Here is a 19794-nt window from a genome sequence, read left to right as displayed (position 1 = left end):
AAAAACTTCCCAACCAGACTTCAGATGGATGCAAGAAAGGGGTGGGAACAGCTTTGGAGTTCAAAAGACCAGAGGAATAATTTGTCAGAAAAATTACATTAAAAGTAACAAGCAGACAGTAACGAATTTAGCAGTTAAGAAAACAAAGGTGAGGTAGTGACTTGCAGAGATTCAAGAGTCCCCCCTCAGACAGTGAGTTACAAGGTGGGTGACTGAGAAAGGGGTGAAATCTTCTGAAAAGGTAAAAGTGTGTGACACATTGATGAGGATGAGGGAGAAAGATGGATAGTAAAAAAAGCACAAAATGTGAATAGATGTTTTTTATTATTTTTTGTGTGATTTTATATTGAGCGGACATGACCTTGAGTCATCAAAGAACATTACAAGATAACAGCTACCAAACTATCACAGCAGAAGTACATTAGAGATATAAAAGCTCATCAAAAGAAAGTGGGGAACAGCTGTAGTTGATTGCATTTCCCGGAAACTGGCCCAGGAGTACAATTAAGATACAAAATTTGAAAAATGAAAGCAGATATTCAAAAGCAATTGGGACCAAAGAATTTAACCTAGGTGTCTCTCAAAGAGAACAGCTTTGAGATGTTCTCTGACAGTAGCATGCAATGTGGTCATATGGAATGTTGGAGGGATGGAGTTCACAATTCTTATGGTGCTCCCAGAGAATGACTGGTTCATGAATAACTCTTGTTTGAAGGTGTGTGTGTGTGTTGGGGGGTGGGGGGGGGGCTGGGAGAAGGGATTGGAAGTTTACTAAACCCAATTTCCAGTTATGTATGCGGGTACAGGGGAGTGCTGTGCCTTGTATAAGTTGGCAGCCGGTTTTAAACTTGACTCTCATTTCAACACACAGCCATTGGAGGGATCGCAGGATGTGAGCGATATGGTCAAATTTTTTGTGACCGTAACAAAGTGGGCTACAGTATGTAGAACTGCTCCAAGAGCAGACCTAAGTGAACTTTGGGGATGTCTAAGAGGAGATAGATCCATTAGTAAGGCCTAGAAAACAACAATGCCTGTACAACTGAAAAAAGTGAGGTTGACATTCTAGCTCCAAACTCCTACCTTCTCAAACTGATGATCTTCAAAGGAAATTTTAGCCGTTCCAGACTGTCGAACTCCTGAACCATAATCTGGAGCTTCTTCATCCGCTGTTAGCAAAAATAAAAAAATGTCAGAATCAATAAGCAAAGCAAAAGGGTCACTGGACCCAATCTATGAGCAGTGAGCAAGCATTTTCCAGGGTTTTAGGAATTTGGGTCAGAAATGCTAAAGCCAATCTATGAGACTCTGGAAATATAATCAGTGAGCCAGAAGAGCCAATCTGTGAGCAGCTGTGGGCAATTTCTGAACCAATAAGCCACACTGGAGCAAATATATGAACTGCTAGTGAACAATACCAGAGGCATCCTATGAGCGGCACTCCCTCTAATGCAAGAGAAATCAGTTAGCATCGATGGCATCCCCGGGGACCTTTTTAAATTCAACATAGAACTGTGGGGCACCATCCTAACCCAAGTTATCAATGCAAGTAGCAAGATTGCCCCTGTTCCGTCTTGGCTTGAATCGATTTTGGTCCTTATCTTTAAAAAAGGGGACAGGTCCAACCTAGCCAATTATAGGCCAATATCATTGCTCGAAGTAATCGGCAGAGTCCTCTTAACAAGGCTACAAGATTGGGAGGAGGAGCATTTGATCATCAGCAAGGGACAGTAGAGCAAGGCCTGAATCTGAAGATGCTGCTTAGTAAATATATAAGGGCAAAAAGGGGTAGACTTTTCCTGGCCTTTGTGGATCTATCCGCTGCATTTGATTGCGTTATCCACGAAAAGCTTTGGGAAATTTTAGAAACTTTGGGAGTGGAGAACAACAACGACAGAAACACCACCGCCCTGCTGGACAACTTCGCCAACCTCGGACTCAAGCAACTGGTGAACACCCCCACCCACTACGCGGGCCACACGCTTGACCCCGTCTTCTCATCCAGCAAGCACATCTCCTTCAGCCACGTCACCGGACTCCACTGGACCGACCACAGCTGCGTCCACTTCAGCTTCAGAAGAACTACGACCCACCACCACCCGCAACAGGTTCCCCGCCGAAGCTGGAGCAAGATCACCGCCGAGCAGCTCACCGCCTCCCTAAACCAGAACACTCCCACGAGCACAACGGACCCCAACGAAGCAGCCAGCAACCTCACCAAGTGGCTGACCGCCTGCGCCGATGACCTCGCACCACTAAAGAACCCTCCCAGCAGACCCGGCAGCAAGAAAACCCCCTGGTTCACCGACGAACTCAAGGAATCCAAGAAGAACTGCCGCACCCTTGAGAAAGCCTGGCGGCTCGACCAGACCACAGACAACAGGACCGCCCTCAAGCACGCCACCCGCAAACACCATTAGCTGATCTGCGCCACCAAGAAGACGGCACTCAAAGAACGACTGGACAACAACGCCCAAGACAGCAAGGGACTCTTCAGCATCGTCAAAGAGTTCTCCAACCCCAGCGCCGGAAACAACAACATCACTCCCTCGCAAGACCTCTTCAACTCACTCGCCTCGTTCTTCCACCGTAAGATCGCCGACATACACAACAGCTTCGACGCACAGACCACGCACCCTACCACAGAACCAACGCCCGCCACCACCACCCTCTGCAACTGGACCCTGATCAGCACCGAAGACACCACCCGCACGATGAACTCCATCCACTCCGGATCACCAACCAACCCATGCCCACACCATGTCTTCAACAAAGCCGACACCATCATTGCACCCCATCTCCAAGACATCATCAATTCCTCCTTCCGCACCGCCACCTTCCCGGAGAGCTGGAAGCACGCCGAGGTGACCGCCCTCCTGAAGAAACCAACGGCGGACCCCACCGACCTCAAGAACTACCGTCCCATCTCACTCCTTCCTTTTCTGGCCAAAGTCATCGAGAAGACCGTCAACAGACAGCTTGCCGCCTTCCTCAAGACGAACGGATCCCTCGACCCCTCGCAGTCCGGGTTCCGGGCAAACCACAGCACCGAGACCGCCCTAATCGCTGCCACCGACGACATCAGAACCCTGATCGACAACGGGGAAACAGCGGCCCTCATCCTCCTGGACCTCTCAGCGGCGTTCGACACTGTCTGCCACCGCACCCTAGTGAAGCGCCTCAGCAACATCGGAATCCGAGAGAAAGCACTGGAGTGGATCATCTCGTTCCTCGCCGGAAGAACCCAGAGAGTCCGTCTCCCTCCGTTCAGATCCGAGGCCACCGAAGTCATCTGCGGCGTACCACAAGGATCTTCACTCAGACCAACCCTCTTCAACGTCTACATGAGCCCCCTCGCAGCCATCGCACGCCAACACAACCTCAATATCATCTCCTACGCCGACGACACCCAGCTGATCCTCTCCCTCACCAACGACCCCACCACCGCCAGAGCCAACCTACATGAAGGGATGAAAGACATCGCCGACTGGATGAGGAACAGCCGCCTTAAACTGAACTCAGACAAGACGGAAGTCCTCATCCTGGGATCATCACCCTCCGCCTGGGACGACTCCTGGTGGCCTCCGGCCCTGGGCACCGCTCCCAAACCAACGGACCACGCACGCAACCTGGGCTTCATCCTGGCCCCCTCCTGTCGATGACCAGACACGTCAACGCCATCTCATCCTCATGCTTCAACACGCTGCGCATGCTCCGCAAGATCTTCAGATGGATCCCCACTGAAACCAGGAAGACCGTCACCCAGGCACTCGTCACCAGCCGACTGGACTACGGGAACACCCTCTACGCCGGAACCACAGCCAAACTTCAAAAAAGACTCCAACGCATCCAGAACGCCTCCGCACGACTCATCCTGGACATCCCTCGACACAGCCACATCACCGAACACCTGAGAGACCTGCACTGGCTCCCCGTCAGCAAGAGAATCACGTTCAGACTCCTCACCCACGCACACATGGCTCTCCACGACCTGGGCCCCAAGTACCTCAACGACCGCATGACCTTCTACACGCCCACCCGCCAGCTACTATCGACCAGCCATGCCCTCGCCACCGTACCACGCATCCGCAGAGCCACCGTCGGAGGAAGATCCTTCTCCTACCTGGCAGCCAAGACTTGGAACTCCCTCCCCATCCACCTTCGGCGAACCCAAGACCATCTCTCCTTCAGGAAGCAGCTCAAGACCTGGCTGTTCGAGCAGTAACATACCCCTCTCCCCCAGCGCCTTGAGACCCTCCCGGGTGAGTAGCGCGCTTTACAAATGCCGTGATTGATTGATTGATTGATCCATCTATAATTCATTTTATAGCACAGTTGTATCAAGGGGCCAAAGCAACTGTCAGGTTTGGGGAAGGCGGGAAATGCACTAAACACTTTGACGTAAAGCGAGGAGTGCGGCAAGGTTGCGTCCTCGCCCCCTTCTTATTTACCTTATACATAAACGACCTGGGAAGGACGATAGTGGAAGAGTGTCAGGACCTACCCCTAATAGGTAAGTGCCAAATTCCCGCACTGATGTATGCACACGGTGCGGTGCTAATGGCTTTGCTAAATACATGTCTAACTTAGGCCTGAACGTTAACATTCCTAAGACCTATGTGATGAAGTGCGGGACTGGTAGTAGTAAAACCCAGCCTTTTGTTCTAATGAACTTAGAAGTTCAGACACATTCTCCTATCTTGGAATTCGATTTGATAGAAGGGGGTCGTGGTCTCAGGGGGTTAAAGTGGGGAAGCTATTATTTCTTAAAGCCGTCGCCGTCCTAATAAATTTTAGTAGGAAAATCGGCAAAAGGGCCCCAACAGAATTACTACAAATATATAGTGCTAAGTGTGTTGCAACTGCTATTTATGGCGCAGGTATTTGGGGATACGAGGATGCAACAGCCCTGCAGACTATAGAGAATAGGTTTCTGAGATATTTATTGACCCTACCAGTTAGCACCTCCTCTTTTATTTGCCATACTGAATTAGGCTTTCACCATATTAAGGATATTATAAAAATCCAACCAGTATTGTTGTGGTATAGGATCTGGACCACAGAACAGACAACCTTAAACAGACGAATTCTAACGGACTGTCTCAAGGTAGAGGGGGTTAAGAATATAAAATGGCTGGAATATATCCAAAAGTTTATGTCAAATATAGGTCATCCTGAGTATTTTGTTGACCCGACTACAATAGGCTTCATATCAAGGAAGGATTTTAAAAATAAATGCTTGTCTTTTGTGGAAGATCTTAGAAGAGGAGTAGTACTAAAACAGCCTACAGTTCAAGCTAATTACTCCACCTTAACGACCTTTAAAATCCAGCCCTATTTAGGGATGCCCATAGGAGATTATAGTAGATTCTTGTTAACAAGTTTTCGTCTGGGGACCATATATAGATATAATTCATTCCCAGAACAGAATGATTGGTCCAGGGTTCTGTGCAAATGCCCATGTGATGGCATATCAAACCAGTCGACCATCCACGTATCATTTATTTGTAGATTTTACCTGTTTGAAATAAAGAGTTGGATTCTGCCCCTTTTAAGGAAAATTGGTCTAAGGCAATGTCGTCCGGCTCTCATGGTTTTACAATTACTGGAAGATGAATTTATAATTACATCTGTTTTATAATTTTTAAAGAATGTTTTTAAATGCAGGAAATCAATTTTACTGTAAACTATGATACAATTTACTGAAACAACCTCCTCTTAAGAGTGATCGATAATATGTATACAATGATTCTTTTATGAGCTTTTCTCTTGTGTCCATTATGATTATTATGTGATATAATCGAATAAAGCACGTTTGATTTGATTTGAAGTAACTTGCTCTTCTGATAGAGACTTCTAACCGCAGATCCTCACCTTTTAAATAGATACGAAAGCAGCAACTATTTGGAGGTTAGTGGGTCTGCAAATGGCCTCAAACCAAGAAGTCATATAATAATGAGCAGGCAAAATGCCCCTCACCGCGTATCAAGCTGTGCAGACAGTAGAGTTTCCTGAATGTACAAAGTGATGCCCACTTTACTGCCTAGCAAATTTCCAGGACAAGAACTCTGCATGCCAATGCAATGTCAGCAGCTCTGGACCTATTGGAATGAGCTCACAATCATTCTGAGGCTTCCAAGGCTGCTTCTTGGCCACTGCATAGCAGATCTTAATGCAGAGCACCATCCTGAGGGAGATGGAACACTTCTGCACTGCTCCAGTGAAACATCCAAAGAGCAGATCATCCACCCAGTGTTCTCCTCTGCGATCATCGTAGAACCCTGCTGCTGCAACAGCATATATTCCCACATAGGCAGTGTGATCAGAGAACATATGCTCTTGCCCAGCAGCTCTGGATACCATACTCTCCGTGCCCCGTCTGGGACCACTAGGATGGTTTGGGCTCAGTCAGACCTGATCTTCTTCAGAACTTAGAAAAAATGAGGTATCGGGGAGAAAGCATTCAGGAGGTCCTGAAGAACAAGTTACTTACCATCGGTAACAATGTATCTGTAAGATACACAAGTTAGTTGTAGATTCCTTACCTTAGAATTACCCCCAGGTGTCAGTCTGGATCCAGAATTTTTGTTTAGCAGTACCCCTGCACGTTAGTAGGTGGTGTTAGTCGACTCCATGCACGTGGTCAGCATCATGGTCACTGGGATGATGTTGTGGTGCCTATTTAAATGCCACCCCTGCGCGCTGATGTCAGCTCTGACACGACTTTCCACGGCGGAAGAGCAGAGCCAAGCAAGACACTGACCACTGGTGCGCCACAACTAGGGCCCTGTATGGGAGTCCCTTCCCCTGGAAAGCAGTTCGCAGAGCGGGGAGGATGGGTGGGGCAGCAAGGAATCTTTAACTAACGTATGTCTGTTACAAATACATTGTTACCAAAGGTAAGTAACTTGTTCATCTGAAAGAGACAGTTAATTGTAAATTCTTTATCTTCGAATAGATACTCCATCAATACCATCCCCGGTGGAGGGTCTGCGTACTAAATTTAGACAAGAAAGTCCTGGAGGACCGAATGGGCAAAAAAGCTGTCTCTCCGGACTTGGCTGTCCTAGGCAGTAATGTCTGGTGAACGTGTGCAGAGATGCCCACGTTGCCGCCTGGCAGATAACAAGGAGTGGGACTCCACGTGCCAATGCAGTGGTTGCTGCCGTAGCCCTAGTGGAATGAGCATGCAACCCCACTGGAGGATCCTTCTTAGCTAAGGCATAGCAGATCTTTATGCAAAGGACAACCCATTGAGAGATGGTTCGTTTTTGAACAGCATGGCATTTCTTGGCACCTATATATCTAAGAGTTAATCACCCACCCGGAAATCTTTGGTGTGGTTAAGGTGGATGACAGCGCACGTTTTGGGTCCAGTCGGTAGACTTCCTAAAACTCCTTGGAAGGGTGCGGAGTTGGGAAAAAAAGTGGGCAAAGTGATGGATTGTCCTACATGGAAGGATGTAACCAGAATAGGAAGAAACAAAGGCCTCATTCTAAGCACCACTTTGTCCGGTTACACAGAAGAGAAAGGGGGCTTGGAAGAAAGAGCTTGAAGCTCATGCACCCTGTGAGCAGAGGTGATGGCCACAAAGAAAGCAGTCTTGAGAGTGAGGAGCCTGAGAGGACAGTTATGAAGAGGTTCGAAGGGAACACACATAATGTATATGAGAACAAGATTCAAGTCCCACTGGGGCATTATGAAAGGAGATGGAGGAAACAGATGAGTAATGCTTTTAAAGAATCTATTAACAATAGGAGACTTGAACAAGGATGGCTGATGTGGTAGCCGAAGAAAAGCAGAGATAGCTGCAAGATAACCTTATAGAATGCCTAGAGCAGAGCCCTCCTGGGCCAAAGAAAGTATATTAAAAAAGACCTCGGAAAGAGAGTCAGAAAGGGGATCCGGTGCCTTTGCTGTGCACCATGCCACAAACTTGTTCCATTTACAGGCGTATAGCGATTAATTGGAGGGATGCCTGTCTGCCAAGATGACCTTACAGACTTCGGGCGAAAGGTCAAAAGCTGTCAACTGTTGCCACTTAATCTACATGCAAGGTGGTGGAAACTGGGCAGGTGCAGGTGAAGAACTGCCCCCTGCCACTGCGACAGAAGATCCTCCAGAAGGGCTGTCTGATCGGAGGATCAATGGCCATGCTCAGAAGCTCGGGGTACCAGACTCTTACCACTCCGGAGCCACAAGAATAACTTGAGCCTGGTCATGCTTGATCATCTTGAGCACTCTGGGAAGAAGTGGTACAGGCGGAAAGGCACACAGCAGGCCGTAATTCCACTTGCGAAGAAAAGTGTAGTCGAGCAAATCCTGCCTTGGAAACTCCAACAATCAAAACTGCTGACATTGCGCATTCTCTTTGGTGGCGAACAGATCTAAACAAGGCTCTCCCCACCGCTGAAAGAGACCTTACCCCACTTTTGAGTGAAGATGCCATTCGTGAGCACGCAATCACCAATGTCCTCCCTGGGAATTAGAGAACCCGAAAGGTGTTGAACCACCAGGGTCATGCCCTGATGTTTCTCCCATGTGCAGAGGCCAAGAGCCTCCTGACAAAAGGTCCACAACCCCACCTTGCCCTGTTTGTTACAATACCACATGGCAGTGGTGTTGTCTGTGAACACCTGCACCACTTTCCCTTTGAGAGAGGGAAGTAATGCCTTCAGTGCCAGTCGGATCGCCCAGAGCTCCAGCAGGTTGATATGTAGCCCAGACTCCTCTGATCTCCGCCTCTACAAGATGGCCGCCCCATCGCAGGAGTGACGCATCTGCCACCACCGTTAGATCTGGTTGGGGAAGGGAGTGGGTTCTGCCTCAGACCCAAGCTTGGTTCATTAGCCACCACTACAATTGTGCAGTTCCCTTTGAGATCTGGACAGAGTCAGAAAGATTCCCCTGATAATGCGCCCACTGGAACTTCAGGTCCCACTGCAGAGCCTGCTTATGCCATGATTCACTAGCAGGTTTCAGGAGGCCATGAGGCCCAGCAGCCTCAGAGTCATTCTCACCAAAATCTGGCATAGAGGCTGAAACATCAGTATCATAGCCCAAATATACCAGACTTGCTACTCTGGAGGATAGGCCCAAAACTGCACTGTGTCTAGAACAGTTCTGATGAAAGGAAGCATCTGAGTGGGGGTCAGGTGTGACTTCAGCACATTTATAGTGAACCCCAGCGAGTGCAGGAGGTCTGCTGTAGTCTGGAGGTGGGAAGCGACAGCCTGCCTTCCACAGCCAGTATTCCAGATAGGTGAAGACTGGAACCCCTGATCTGCGCAGATGGGCTGCGACCACCGCCATCACCCTTGTGAACACAGAGGGGCACTGCTAAGGCCAAAGAGGAGCACAGTGAACTGAAAGTGCTTATCGCCCATCATGAAACTTAGATCGCGTCTGTGGGCTGGCAAGACGGAAATATGGAAATAAATGTCCTGCAAGTCCAACACCACCATGCAGTCTCCGGGGCAGACAGGACCCGAGCCAACATGAGCCTCTTGAACTTCTCCTTATGGAGGAAGCAATTGAGAGTCCTGAGGTCTAGAACAGGACGCATGCCTTTGTCCTTCTTAAGCACCAAACGTACCTACTTCTGGCACAGGGACCCTTTCTAAAGCTCCCCTGGCCTAGAGAGCACAGACTTACTGGTGGAGAAGTGCCAAATGATCCTCTGATATGTGGTCGTAAAATGGTGGCATGGAGGGAGGAGTAGTCTTGGAGGGGAGGGATTAGCCCCTTTGAACAATTTGCAAAACCCTCCTGTTCGATGTGATGGATTGCCAGTGGAGGAGGTGATGGCGAATCCTGCCTCCCACTGTCCGTTCATGGGCCTGAAACGTCGGACTAGGAAGGTTTGGAGGCTGCAGGAGAGGCAAAGGGTGGACAGGCCCGCCTACTCGCTCCCAGACGCGCAAGATTGCTGGGTCCCACGTCCACGATTACGCAGAGGCTGAGCAGCTTGTGTGAACCGGTAGCTAGACTGGACCGGACGTGGCTGGGTGCCCCTTCTGTAGCCACAAAAGGGATGAACAGCAGACTGGAATGGGCGAGAAGGTGCAGTGAGTCCCAAAGATCTGGTCGTAGCTCTAAAATCTTTAAAGCGCTCCAGCTCCGTCTCTGCTTTGTAGCCTAAAAGACGATGGCCATCAAAGGGCATATCCATCAATTTTGACTGGGCATCCCCCAAAAAGCCAGATGTCCTCAACGAGGCGTAGCGCCTATGGGCTACCGATGTGGCAATCATTCTGCTCAGTGTGTCGGTGGTATCCAGTCCACATCTAATGGTGAATTTGGCTGCGTGTCTCCCGTTCACCACTGCCCGGGAGAGAGGGGCCCGGGCATGGGGGTAGCACCTGCGCGTCCGTTTTCCAGATGGTATGGGAGTAGCGGCCCAAGAGGCATACAGTTTTCACTGACCGCAGTGCCAAGCTGGAGGAAGAGAACATACGCTTCGAGGAAGAGAACATACACTTCCCAAGATGATCCAGCTTCTTGGATTCCCTATTTGTAGGGGCAGAAGCGAATGCGCCCTTAGAAGAAGAGTCTTGGACCACCAAGCTCTCAGGGGAAGGGTGCTGGGTCAAGAACACTGGGTTGCCTAGGGCCGGGTGTTGGTGGCGGATAATTGTCCTTTCCACAGGAGCCCCTGCACTGGGCTTGGATCAAGTGCCCCGTAAGACATCAGTGAGGCCTCATTGAACAGCAATAGGGATTCCGAAAAGGAAGCCACATGTTGAAGCACCTCTGTCAGGGGGTTAGTCCTGATGGCCACCGAAGGGAGCTCAAGGCCCAAGACCTCTTGCAGAAATCTGTCAGTTGAACTTATATCCCTAACCCCCAAACAATTAAAGTTGCCAACAGATTTTTAGGTCTGGCTTTGGTGCTTACTTGAAGGGCCATAGCGATCTACTGGCAGTCTTGGGAGGGCCCCCTTTACAGTCAGTAGAAATGGGAAGTAGAGAAGCGGGCGGTTGACAAAGGCTCTGCCTTATAAGCCATAAAGCACAGGGGATAACATGGAAAGCATCTGCAGAACACTGGATGGAATATGTCAATGAGTTTGTGAATGAAGTTGGGTATGACGCAAGAGGAAAGTTGGCTAACTGATGATGCGGGGAATCCCCACTCCTGTCTCTTCTCTCTTTTACCCCCTCCTTCCTGACAAAGTATAGTCATAGAAAAAAGCACGGTGTAGCACAGTATGATTAAATATGTGACTGCTTGATGCAATGAGTGAAAAAATGCTGAGTTGTTGGAAAACACAGCTTTGCATTCTGATCTTTTTATTTTCCAGGGATTTCTATCTTGTTGGTTCAGCCTTGCACTTACCTTAAAAGGCCAGAGCCCTTTTTCATATGTTTAAGATTGTTCTTCATTGTCAGAGGAATCTATTTCTGAAGAATCTGGAGTCATATTGTATGATGAGAGTGGCTGTTTCACAAGTGTGGAAAATATATATACTCCAACAAACCTAGTCTTGGACATACCTCTCAAAGGTTCATTGTTTTCTTGAGCTTATTTTGTCTTGTTATATCAAGTGTGTGTACATTTTTTCAAAATATTCTATGACGTCTTGATATTATGGCAAATATTCTGGTCATGCATGCACTGAAGAGCTCAGCTTTGCCGAGGATTTTTCCACTCTCCATTCCAAGGACAGTTGTTCACATTTTTGTTATAGATATAACAATTTGAAGAGTCAACATAATCTAGTTGAACCATGAAACCTGTACTGGCAATTTGGGCTGGACTATTCCTAATGGAGGAGGACCAAGACTGATTTCCATATGGTTGGTCTCTTTCTGCAATGGCACCATGGGCGTAACACAGGCCCCTGCAGCCACCCTTCTGGGCACTTCCAATAAGTCCAAATCAATCAATATCTGTGAGACATGGGAGTTTCAGAGGGCCTCTCACCACATTCTCCAGAGGGCCCTCGTTATTTTACATTACACCGTTGAGGTCAAGGTAATTACCAGTGGCTGATATTAATTCTTTAATAGTACCTTCTATGCTTCCTCCCATGAAACTGAGAAAGTTTCAACGGCTCCAATGCACTAATAGTTGAGCCTTAGAACAGCCAGAAGTGGAAGATCTTACCAATTACTTTTCCTGAGACCTGTGTTTGGGAGACAGTACTCTGGGAGTAACAGGAGTCTCCAATGGTATTACTATCACTGCCCTCATTACCTAACTGACTGCCTGCACCAATAACATGTCCTAAATTGGTGGTCATATTTGGGGCAAAACTGGCCTCCTGCTCATAAGAGACTTCTGACTCTAATTCCAAACTACCTGAAAGCAATCAGAAGGAAGTCTATCCTACAATGAAGGTGATGGCGTGGAACTGATTTGAGGGAGTAAAAATGTGCTTATCCCTACTGCGATCACTGTGTTCCTCCCAATGGGGTGGCAGATGAGCCTGGACAGGACTGGCAGTGCCTCCCTAGTAATAACTGACTTACAAAGAGCAAAGGGGCAGACAGTGAGGCCGAGTCACAAAGGTAAGTTAGACAAGAGTAAATCTATATGTGTAAATTAACCCTTTAACAATATACTAAATTTACTACTTTTGTATATTCACCATTTCTAATTGTAAATTTACTACAAAGTATAGACTTACATGTCTCCACCCTCTGAAACAAGGGGTGGAGCCAATGTTATGAGTGTAAAACTATTATTAGTAACCTTTCACATGTAGGCGGAAGTATCCGCTACAGGGCCGGAGTTTTCTCTATGGTAAAATATAGGTAATTTTGTTAAAGTTTATTAAACTTTAAAAATACTTGAAATATTTTATGTGAAATATTATTATGAAATAATATTATATGTTTGCTTTTAATACAGAACAAAATTAAAATGCTACAGCAATATTTACTTGATTTTGACTAAAATATTCAATTAATGTAAATATATTCAATTTAATTACAAATAATTTTGTTAAGAATATTTTTTTTTAAATCCCACCTAAAGACAAATGTTTGTATCTATTATTTATCAGAAATGTCAAAGGTTAGGCATACAATTTATGGAAATGATTTTAATTGTTTAAAAAAAGATTATTGAAAATGTTTACAGCAAAATAATATTTATTTTTAATTTATATATATTTTTTTAACATTAAATTAAATGCATACATATTTTTTAAAAGGCGAAACAAATGTATTCATTTTAACATGATATCCTTTGAAAGTCTGGTTTTAAGTGAGGGACAATAGTTTCTGAGGGAGGGTGTTGCAGTACCAGTGGTTGGTCATGTGTGGTGCTGGACTTAATCCAAGTCTGAACTGGAATACATTTAGGACTGTTTTGGGACATTTTAGCTGTAGTACTTTTAGAACCACAGTTTATGAATAAGAATGGGCTTACTATTTTGTGGATGGGAGCAAATCCATTCCTAAAATCTCCTTGCTACTCAGTCAGTGAGAATAACTTTATTTCGCCAACACAATGTAGGCATAAAAAGCATACTACATATAAAAAAGACAATTCACAGCATTACAAAACAGATAAAAAAGATTATTACAATAAAATACAAATACAAATTCATGATTATTTACACAACAGTAAGGTTATTTCATTTGTGGGAATATAGTTTTAGATGATTATAGATCTCCTTTTTAGTGCCAATAGTAAGAAAGATGCTAGAGAGAAACAGCTAAAAGTATCAGGTAGTAGATGGACACTGGTTAAAATTTATTTTACGCATGATAGGGATAATAAAACGTTTCCTTTCATTATAATAAATATTTACAGAAAAGCAAAAAATGCATATCTTCCTGTATAAATCGATTATCACAGGTACAAAGTGGGAGTTCAGAGACAACATAAACATTGCGAGGAGAACCCTGCATTAACGGAATGTAATTTAATCGGTACCTCACCAGGATGTACCTATGTTGCAGGTTGGTAACGAAGGTTAGATATGTTATGTTTGAGTTCGTTAATTCTAAATGAATGTATGACGTTACAACGCATACTTTTACCACACATGCCTTTACAACGCGGTATTTACAACGAATACCTTTACAACGCATAGTGCTTTGGGGTGCTGGATAGTGAATAGTTTAATTTACTATTCCAACTCCAGTCCCCGTGGATAGTAGGGAAGGTGTTGGATAGTAAATTAAATCTATTCCCTATCCTAGAGCGTCCCCCAGCGCAATGCGTTGTAATGGTTTGCGTTTAAAAGTTGCGTCGTAAAGGCACTGCGTGGTAAAAGTTGCGTTGTAAAGGATGATACCCTTGGAAAGCAGTCGGGCTTTTAGGTCAATTATGGATATAGAACTACAATTAGAAGGTTCCAAAAAGAGGTAATTTAGCCCAGCCGCCTTCAATGTTGATTCAACATAATTAAGCCAAGCAATGTTACCTACTCCATCTAATTTCAGGACAACTTTAATAATGTCTCTTGTCAAAGCAAGGGACTCCTTTCTCCATATTGAGTGCCATATTAGGATAGGGGCCATTGCAATTATATCGGTAATATAGGGGGCACTCAATTCCATGTGACAATTAAAGTTGGCACATGACTTTGATAACAAAACAACCCTTTTTAGGAAATTATCTTCAATAATCTGCAATTTTGTACAGTCTTTCATGCCCCAGACAGTTACCCCATCAGTGGCGGCAGATACAGTCTTGGCTTGATTCACTGTTTTTATTAAGTCTATTGGTTTGAAACCAGTTTTTTTAATGAACTTATTTAAAGCCCCGATGTTTTTTTCCATCTGAGTTCCTCTATTAGCAATCATCTTTTGCCATTTTGATTGAGAGTCAAACATAATTCCTAAACAGTTAAAAGAATCAACAACCCACATTTTTCCCTCTTCAGTAGTAATTTGTGGATTGTTTCGCTGCTTTGAACCTGCTACTAAAATAAATGACTTTGAGTAATTCGCTTTCATGCTTAAATTGCACATAAATTGTGTATAATCCTGGAGTAGACAACGCAGTGCATTACTAGTACGAGCTAAAAGTACGGCATCGTCCACGTATAATAAAATTGGCACTTGAACTGAATTAATATAAGGGACATCTGGTGTAGAGCCCAACAGTGCAGATTCTACACCATTGGTATAGAGTGCGAATAGGAAGGTGGCAAGAACGCACCCCTGCCTCACATCTCTTGAAATTTTAAAAGACCTTGTGCACTCATCATTCCTCCCATAGTGGACACAGGTTGAAGCATCTGTGTACAGGTCACGAATATTATTAATGATCTTCAGGTCAATGCCCATTTCCTCCATGATCTGCCACAGCCTAGGCTCTGCCACGCAGTCAAAGGCTGCGGACAGATCCATGAAGGCTAAATGGAGATTACCTTTTTTTACAGCCGTGTATTTCGCCATAATAAGACTCAGGTTCAGACCCTGATCTGCCATGCCTTTCCCTATTCTAAAACCAAATTGGCATGGGATAATACTACTCCTTAAACTGCCCCTAGACCCCGCAGTTGGACGGAGATTTCTGCACAGAAAACTTAGAAGAAACAGAGTGCAGAAGTACAGTTTGGGAATTTAATTTTGTAGTACCAGAGTAGTACTATTGTAGTACTACTAAAAGTACTACAAAATCCAGTTTGTGAATAGTCCCAATGTTTCTGGACATATGTACCCTTCGGTTTTTAGGTTGTTTACTAGCTGAGGTAGAATTTCATGAATTGCATCTGTTTTTTAGCAGCTATCAATTTTACTTTGTAATGGCACAGTAGTAATCTTTATTGATTGGTTAAAAAAAACATTTACAATTTGCGACATGACAAAAAATTTATAGAAATGAATGTGATAAAAGGAATTTAAAACAGTTAATTTAAAATAGCTTGGGATTCAGGGGGCCAATAAGTTCTAATAATGTTCCGGTACAGTACTTAAATCTGGATTACTTGTAGACTGATTCGGATATTGTGTCTGTTAACACCACCGTCTGCTATAATGGGGAGACTTTGGGTTGGAGAGTGGCTTCAAGGGATTTTATCGCTTTATGGACAAATTCTGAAAGCCCAATGTTTAGCTTGACGTTGTCAGGGTCGAGAGCGGCCATTATTGCCTGGCGGCAAGATCGAACTTCCAACTGGATACATTGGCCTCGCAACAGTGACCGTCTGGCTGTAAGCAGTGCAGGGCATGCACAGACGATATGTTCAATTGATTCTGAATGGTAGCCGCACAATATGCATTTCCTGCAACTACTCGGCCACCGCCATTCCGGGAGGTTCTTCAGAAAGGGACATTCTCCCATCCTCAGGGCTAAAAACTTGCGTTTCCAATAAAGTGCGTATGTGCTTGACAAGTAGAGCGGCGGAACACCCACTTTAAGATTGGCAATTACAGCCCAGGCATGTCTCCTCTTTGAAAGGATCGCCCTGTCCGAGTGGAAGGACCACAATCGAACAGATTTTTTGATAGCAGACTTTAGCACCGGGACAGATGGAATTATGTCCCAGAGATCTTTTGCGCCTAATAACTGTAGGCTGTAGTCCAGGAGTTGCCGATGCTTGTGGCTGGTCTGTTTATGCTGTATTTCCTGCCAGAGTCGGGCCTCCAAGGAACCCTCCTCGGCACGGCGCAGTCTATGGCACAGTTTGATGAATGCACCTGCCTCCACTCCATGCTGATCTTGGAGACCCAATTCAAGTCTCACTTGAGCTGGCGAGGCAGATTTTGGCAACCCAAAGGCTCTTTTGAAGATTTTTGTTATTAACTTGTTTATTAGTGTGCTGGTTGCGCCTTTGGTGATTTCGTGGCCATACGTCAGGGAGTTGATTACTTTGGTTTTCATTACTTTCAGCATGGGTATTAAGCTGGGACCTAGTAGCTGTTTTGCCAGCTTTGCAGCAACCACCTCTAACGACAGAGCTTTGATTTTTAATGCTTCTTTGTGCTTGATAAAGGAGCCTCTTCTATCCAGATAGATGCCCAGGTATTTGTAGCTGTGAGTTGAATCTAACTTTTTTTGCTGAAATACCACCTTTCTGTTGACTTTTTTTGCTTCCCAAAAGAGATGGTTTTGGTTTTTGACAAGTTGAGCTCTAGATGGTTACTTGTCGTATAGGGAAGCAATTCATCCAGCAATCTCTGGAGACCCACTTTTGTGTGGCTTAAAAGCACCAGATCGTTGGCATAAAGCAAGTTAGTGATGCAAGTCCTGTCAAGTTGAGGAGGGTGGCATTTTACACTGTCGAGAACTGGAGAGAGATCAGATATAAACAAGTTGAAGAGAAGTGGGGCCAATACGCACCCTTGTTTGACGCCGGTTTCGGTTTGGATCTTCCTGGAGACATGGCAGCCTTCGCCTAGCTTAATTCTTATCCACGTTTCCGTGTGGAGTTGAATTATCGCCTGAAGAAGAGGCTGCGGAATGCCCCACGATTTTAGTTTCTGCCATAACAGGCCCCTAGGCACGCGATCAAAGGCTGCTTTGAAGTCTACAAAGCAGCAGTGCAGCGGGATATGTTGGCAGGTCGCTTTATCCAGCAAGACGGTTAGCGTTAGAAAATTGGTTGTGGTGCCGGTATTAGCCACAAAGCCCGTCTGGTTAAAAGGAAGGAGTGCAGTTGATTCGGTCCAAGCCTGTAGCTCCTCCAGTAGAATATTTGCGTAGTACTTGGACTCCGCATCAAGAAGCGCTACCATTCGGTAATTTTTTGGCTCATTTCTCTTCCCGCCTTTGTAGATTGGATGGATAACTGCGCCTCGCCAGGATTCTGGGACCGTGTTGTTTAAATTGCAGTAGAGAAATAGAGGGGTCAAGTATTCTGACCATAGGCTGATGTCGGATTTAAACATAGCTTGAGGGAGGCCGTTTGGGCCTGGGGCTCCATCGGCTCTGGTTTTCCTTATGCAGCTTGAGATCTTGTTTTTTAAGGCAACCAGGGACACCGTGGGCTCTAGTGAAGTATCACTCCGTTTCACTAGTTCCTTGTGTGTCAGATCTTCAGATGGAATAGCTGCAGGGCAAGCCCGCCTCAAACTCTCCAGTCCCGGAAGAAATCTCGTGGAGTTGACAGGGCCGGCAGAGTCGGTGTAAGCTTCGTTTGTATTGGTGACTCTAAAGTGCAGAGATAAAAACTTGCACCAAACTACTTTGCTGATGTTTGCGCTACCATATCCACTTGCACTTTGTTTACTCCTATTTACGAGAGACCAGAATTGCTTTGGGTTAGTATTTTTACTTTCGTGGATAAGCTTCATCCATAATTGATCCGATGCCACTCGTTTTTCCTTTTGTGTGGCGATTCTGAAGGCGGCTTGGGCTTGCTTATAGTTATTGAAATAGGTTTTGCTGCTGGGTAACTTTCTTGATTGACGGAGTGCTCGATTCCTCTCGGTTCTAAATTTCCTTGTGGCTTTTGAGATGTAGAATTGTGAAATTTGGTTTCTTTGGCCCCTCTTTATTGGAAGTGCCCAGAGAAGGAGGTTTGTGAGAGAGGCCCAGCCACTGACAACATGGGTATTTAGCGCTGACGAATTTTGTAGTAGGGCTCTGCTTTTTTCCGTCAGGGATAGAGCTGAGGATTGTGACCACTTTATCCGCTTTAAATCCTCTGTATGACTCCCTGAATGGGGATGGGGCAGTTCTTGGTGATATGAGTTACTGGTGGAGAGTGTTATTATTTGTGCCCGGTGGTCGCTCTCTCCTTGTGGAGCAATTTGAAAGTTCTTGATCCTGGGCAGTATTTCTCTGCTCCCTAGGGTAAAATCCAAAAAAGAAAGGGATCTGCCGTCTGACCGGGTCCATGCGGGAGGGATGTCAGATGATTCAGTATGGTAAATCCTAGGCTGTTAAACTGCATTACCACGTATTCACCCAATTTTGATGATTTGTTTCCAACAGGAATTGTCGGGGTTGCAAAATGTGGGGGAATACTGGGAAGGTCTGATCCTGGGTCGTCGGCAAGGTTGCAATAAAGATTAGTGTTGAAATCACCTGATATTATGCCTGGTATACTGCCATACTTGCCAATTAGATCACAGATGGAATTGATCAGGGTATCCATTTTGAATTTTTTCTTATTGGTGCAGGGGGATATATAAGCATTGAGAATGAGCAGCTGGGGGTCCGTGAGTGAACTTCCTAAGATCATTCCAGAGAGCCAATCCTCTTCAAATTTAATCTGTTTGATACATTGTTTTTTTTTGTCAATACATAGATCGAGAGACCGCCGCTTGGTCTACCGAACTTGGACTGCCTGGTGGCAGGGGTCATAAACTCCAGATAGCCCACTATTGGGATACTTTCTCCTGCCTATGTCTCTGCAAAAGGAGGATGTCGTATTCTTTTAAAAAATCTAAGATGGCGGGAGATTGTTTTTCCCGACCAAATCCGTTAATGTTCCAGGAGCATATCGTCAGACTATGGTTAATGGTGGTTCAATCGGACTGGTTTCTAGATAGAATCCCCGGCAGCCATAACCAGTCTGCTTCACCAAGGTTTCGATGGTCAATTGCTCAGTCGGTGGTTCCCGTTTGAGAGATGCCTCTTGCGGACCTCAATACTGAATAAGGGATTGAGGAGGAACTAGGAGTATCTGCCTGGTTATTTTCCAGTATTGAGGGGTAACGAGGGGCACTTGGTATTGTTATTATTATTCCCCATGTTTTAAATTGGTCGGTTTTCGTCAGAACCAAATTCCAGTGTTACTTGTGTAGCTTCGCCCGTGTTGGAACCGATGAATGGAACAAATTTGATAGCAATTACATCTCTCGATTGCAGATGATTCAAATCTGGTAGGGGTTTGAAAAGTTTTAATATATTCCCTCGGTTAAGGAAGTCTTGGGGGCCCC

General features: G+C 45.5%; 1 protein-coding gene across 1 annotated transcript in view; it reads right to left on the bottom strand.

The window, feature by feature from the left end:
- Window positions 1–19794, bottom strand: part of KIF1A (kinesin family member 1A) — a 2072061-nt gene that overhangs the window by 802436 nt on the left and 1249831 nt on the right. The window contains exon 27 of the mRNA XM_078667093.1: window positions 1084–1169. Within this exon, the coding sequence (XP_078523219.1) occupies window positions 1084–1169 (86 nt within the window). The remainder of the gene's footprint in view (window positions 1–1083; window positions 1170–19794) is intronic.

This window comes from Lissotriton helveticus, chromosome 11 (genome assembly GCF_964261635.1).
Source record: "Lissotriton helveticus chromosome 11, aLisHel1.1, whole genome shotgun sequence".
In the NCBI taxonomy this organism is placed as follows: Eukaryota; Metazoa; Chordata; class Amphibia; order Caudata; family Salamandridae; genus Lissotriton; species Lissotriton helveticus.
The sequence above is the reverse complement of the archived record's forward strand: the minus strand, read 5'-3'. Positions and strand labels throughout refer to the sequence as shown.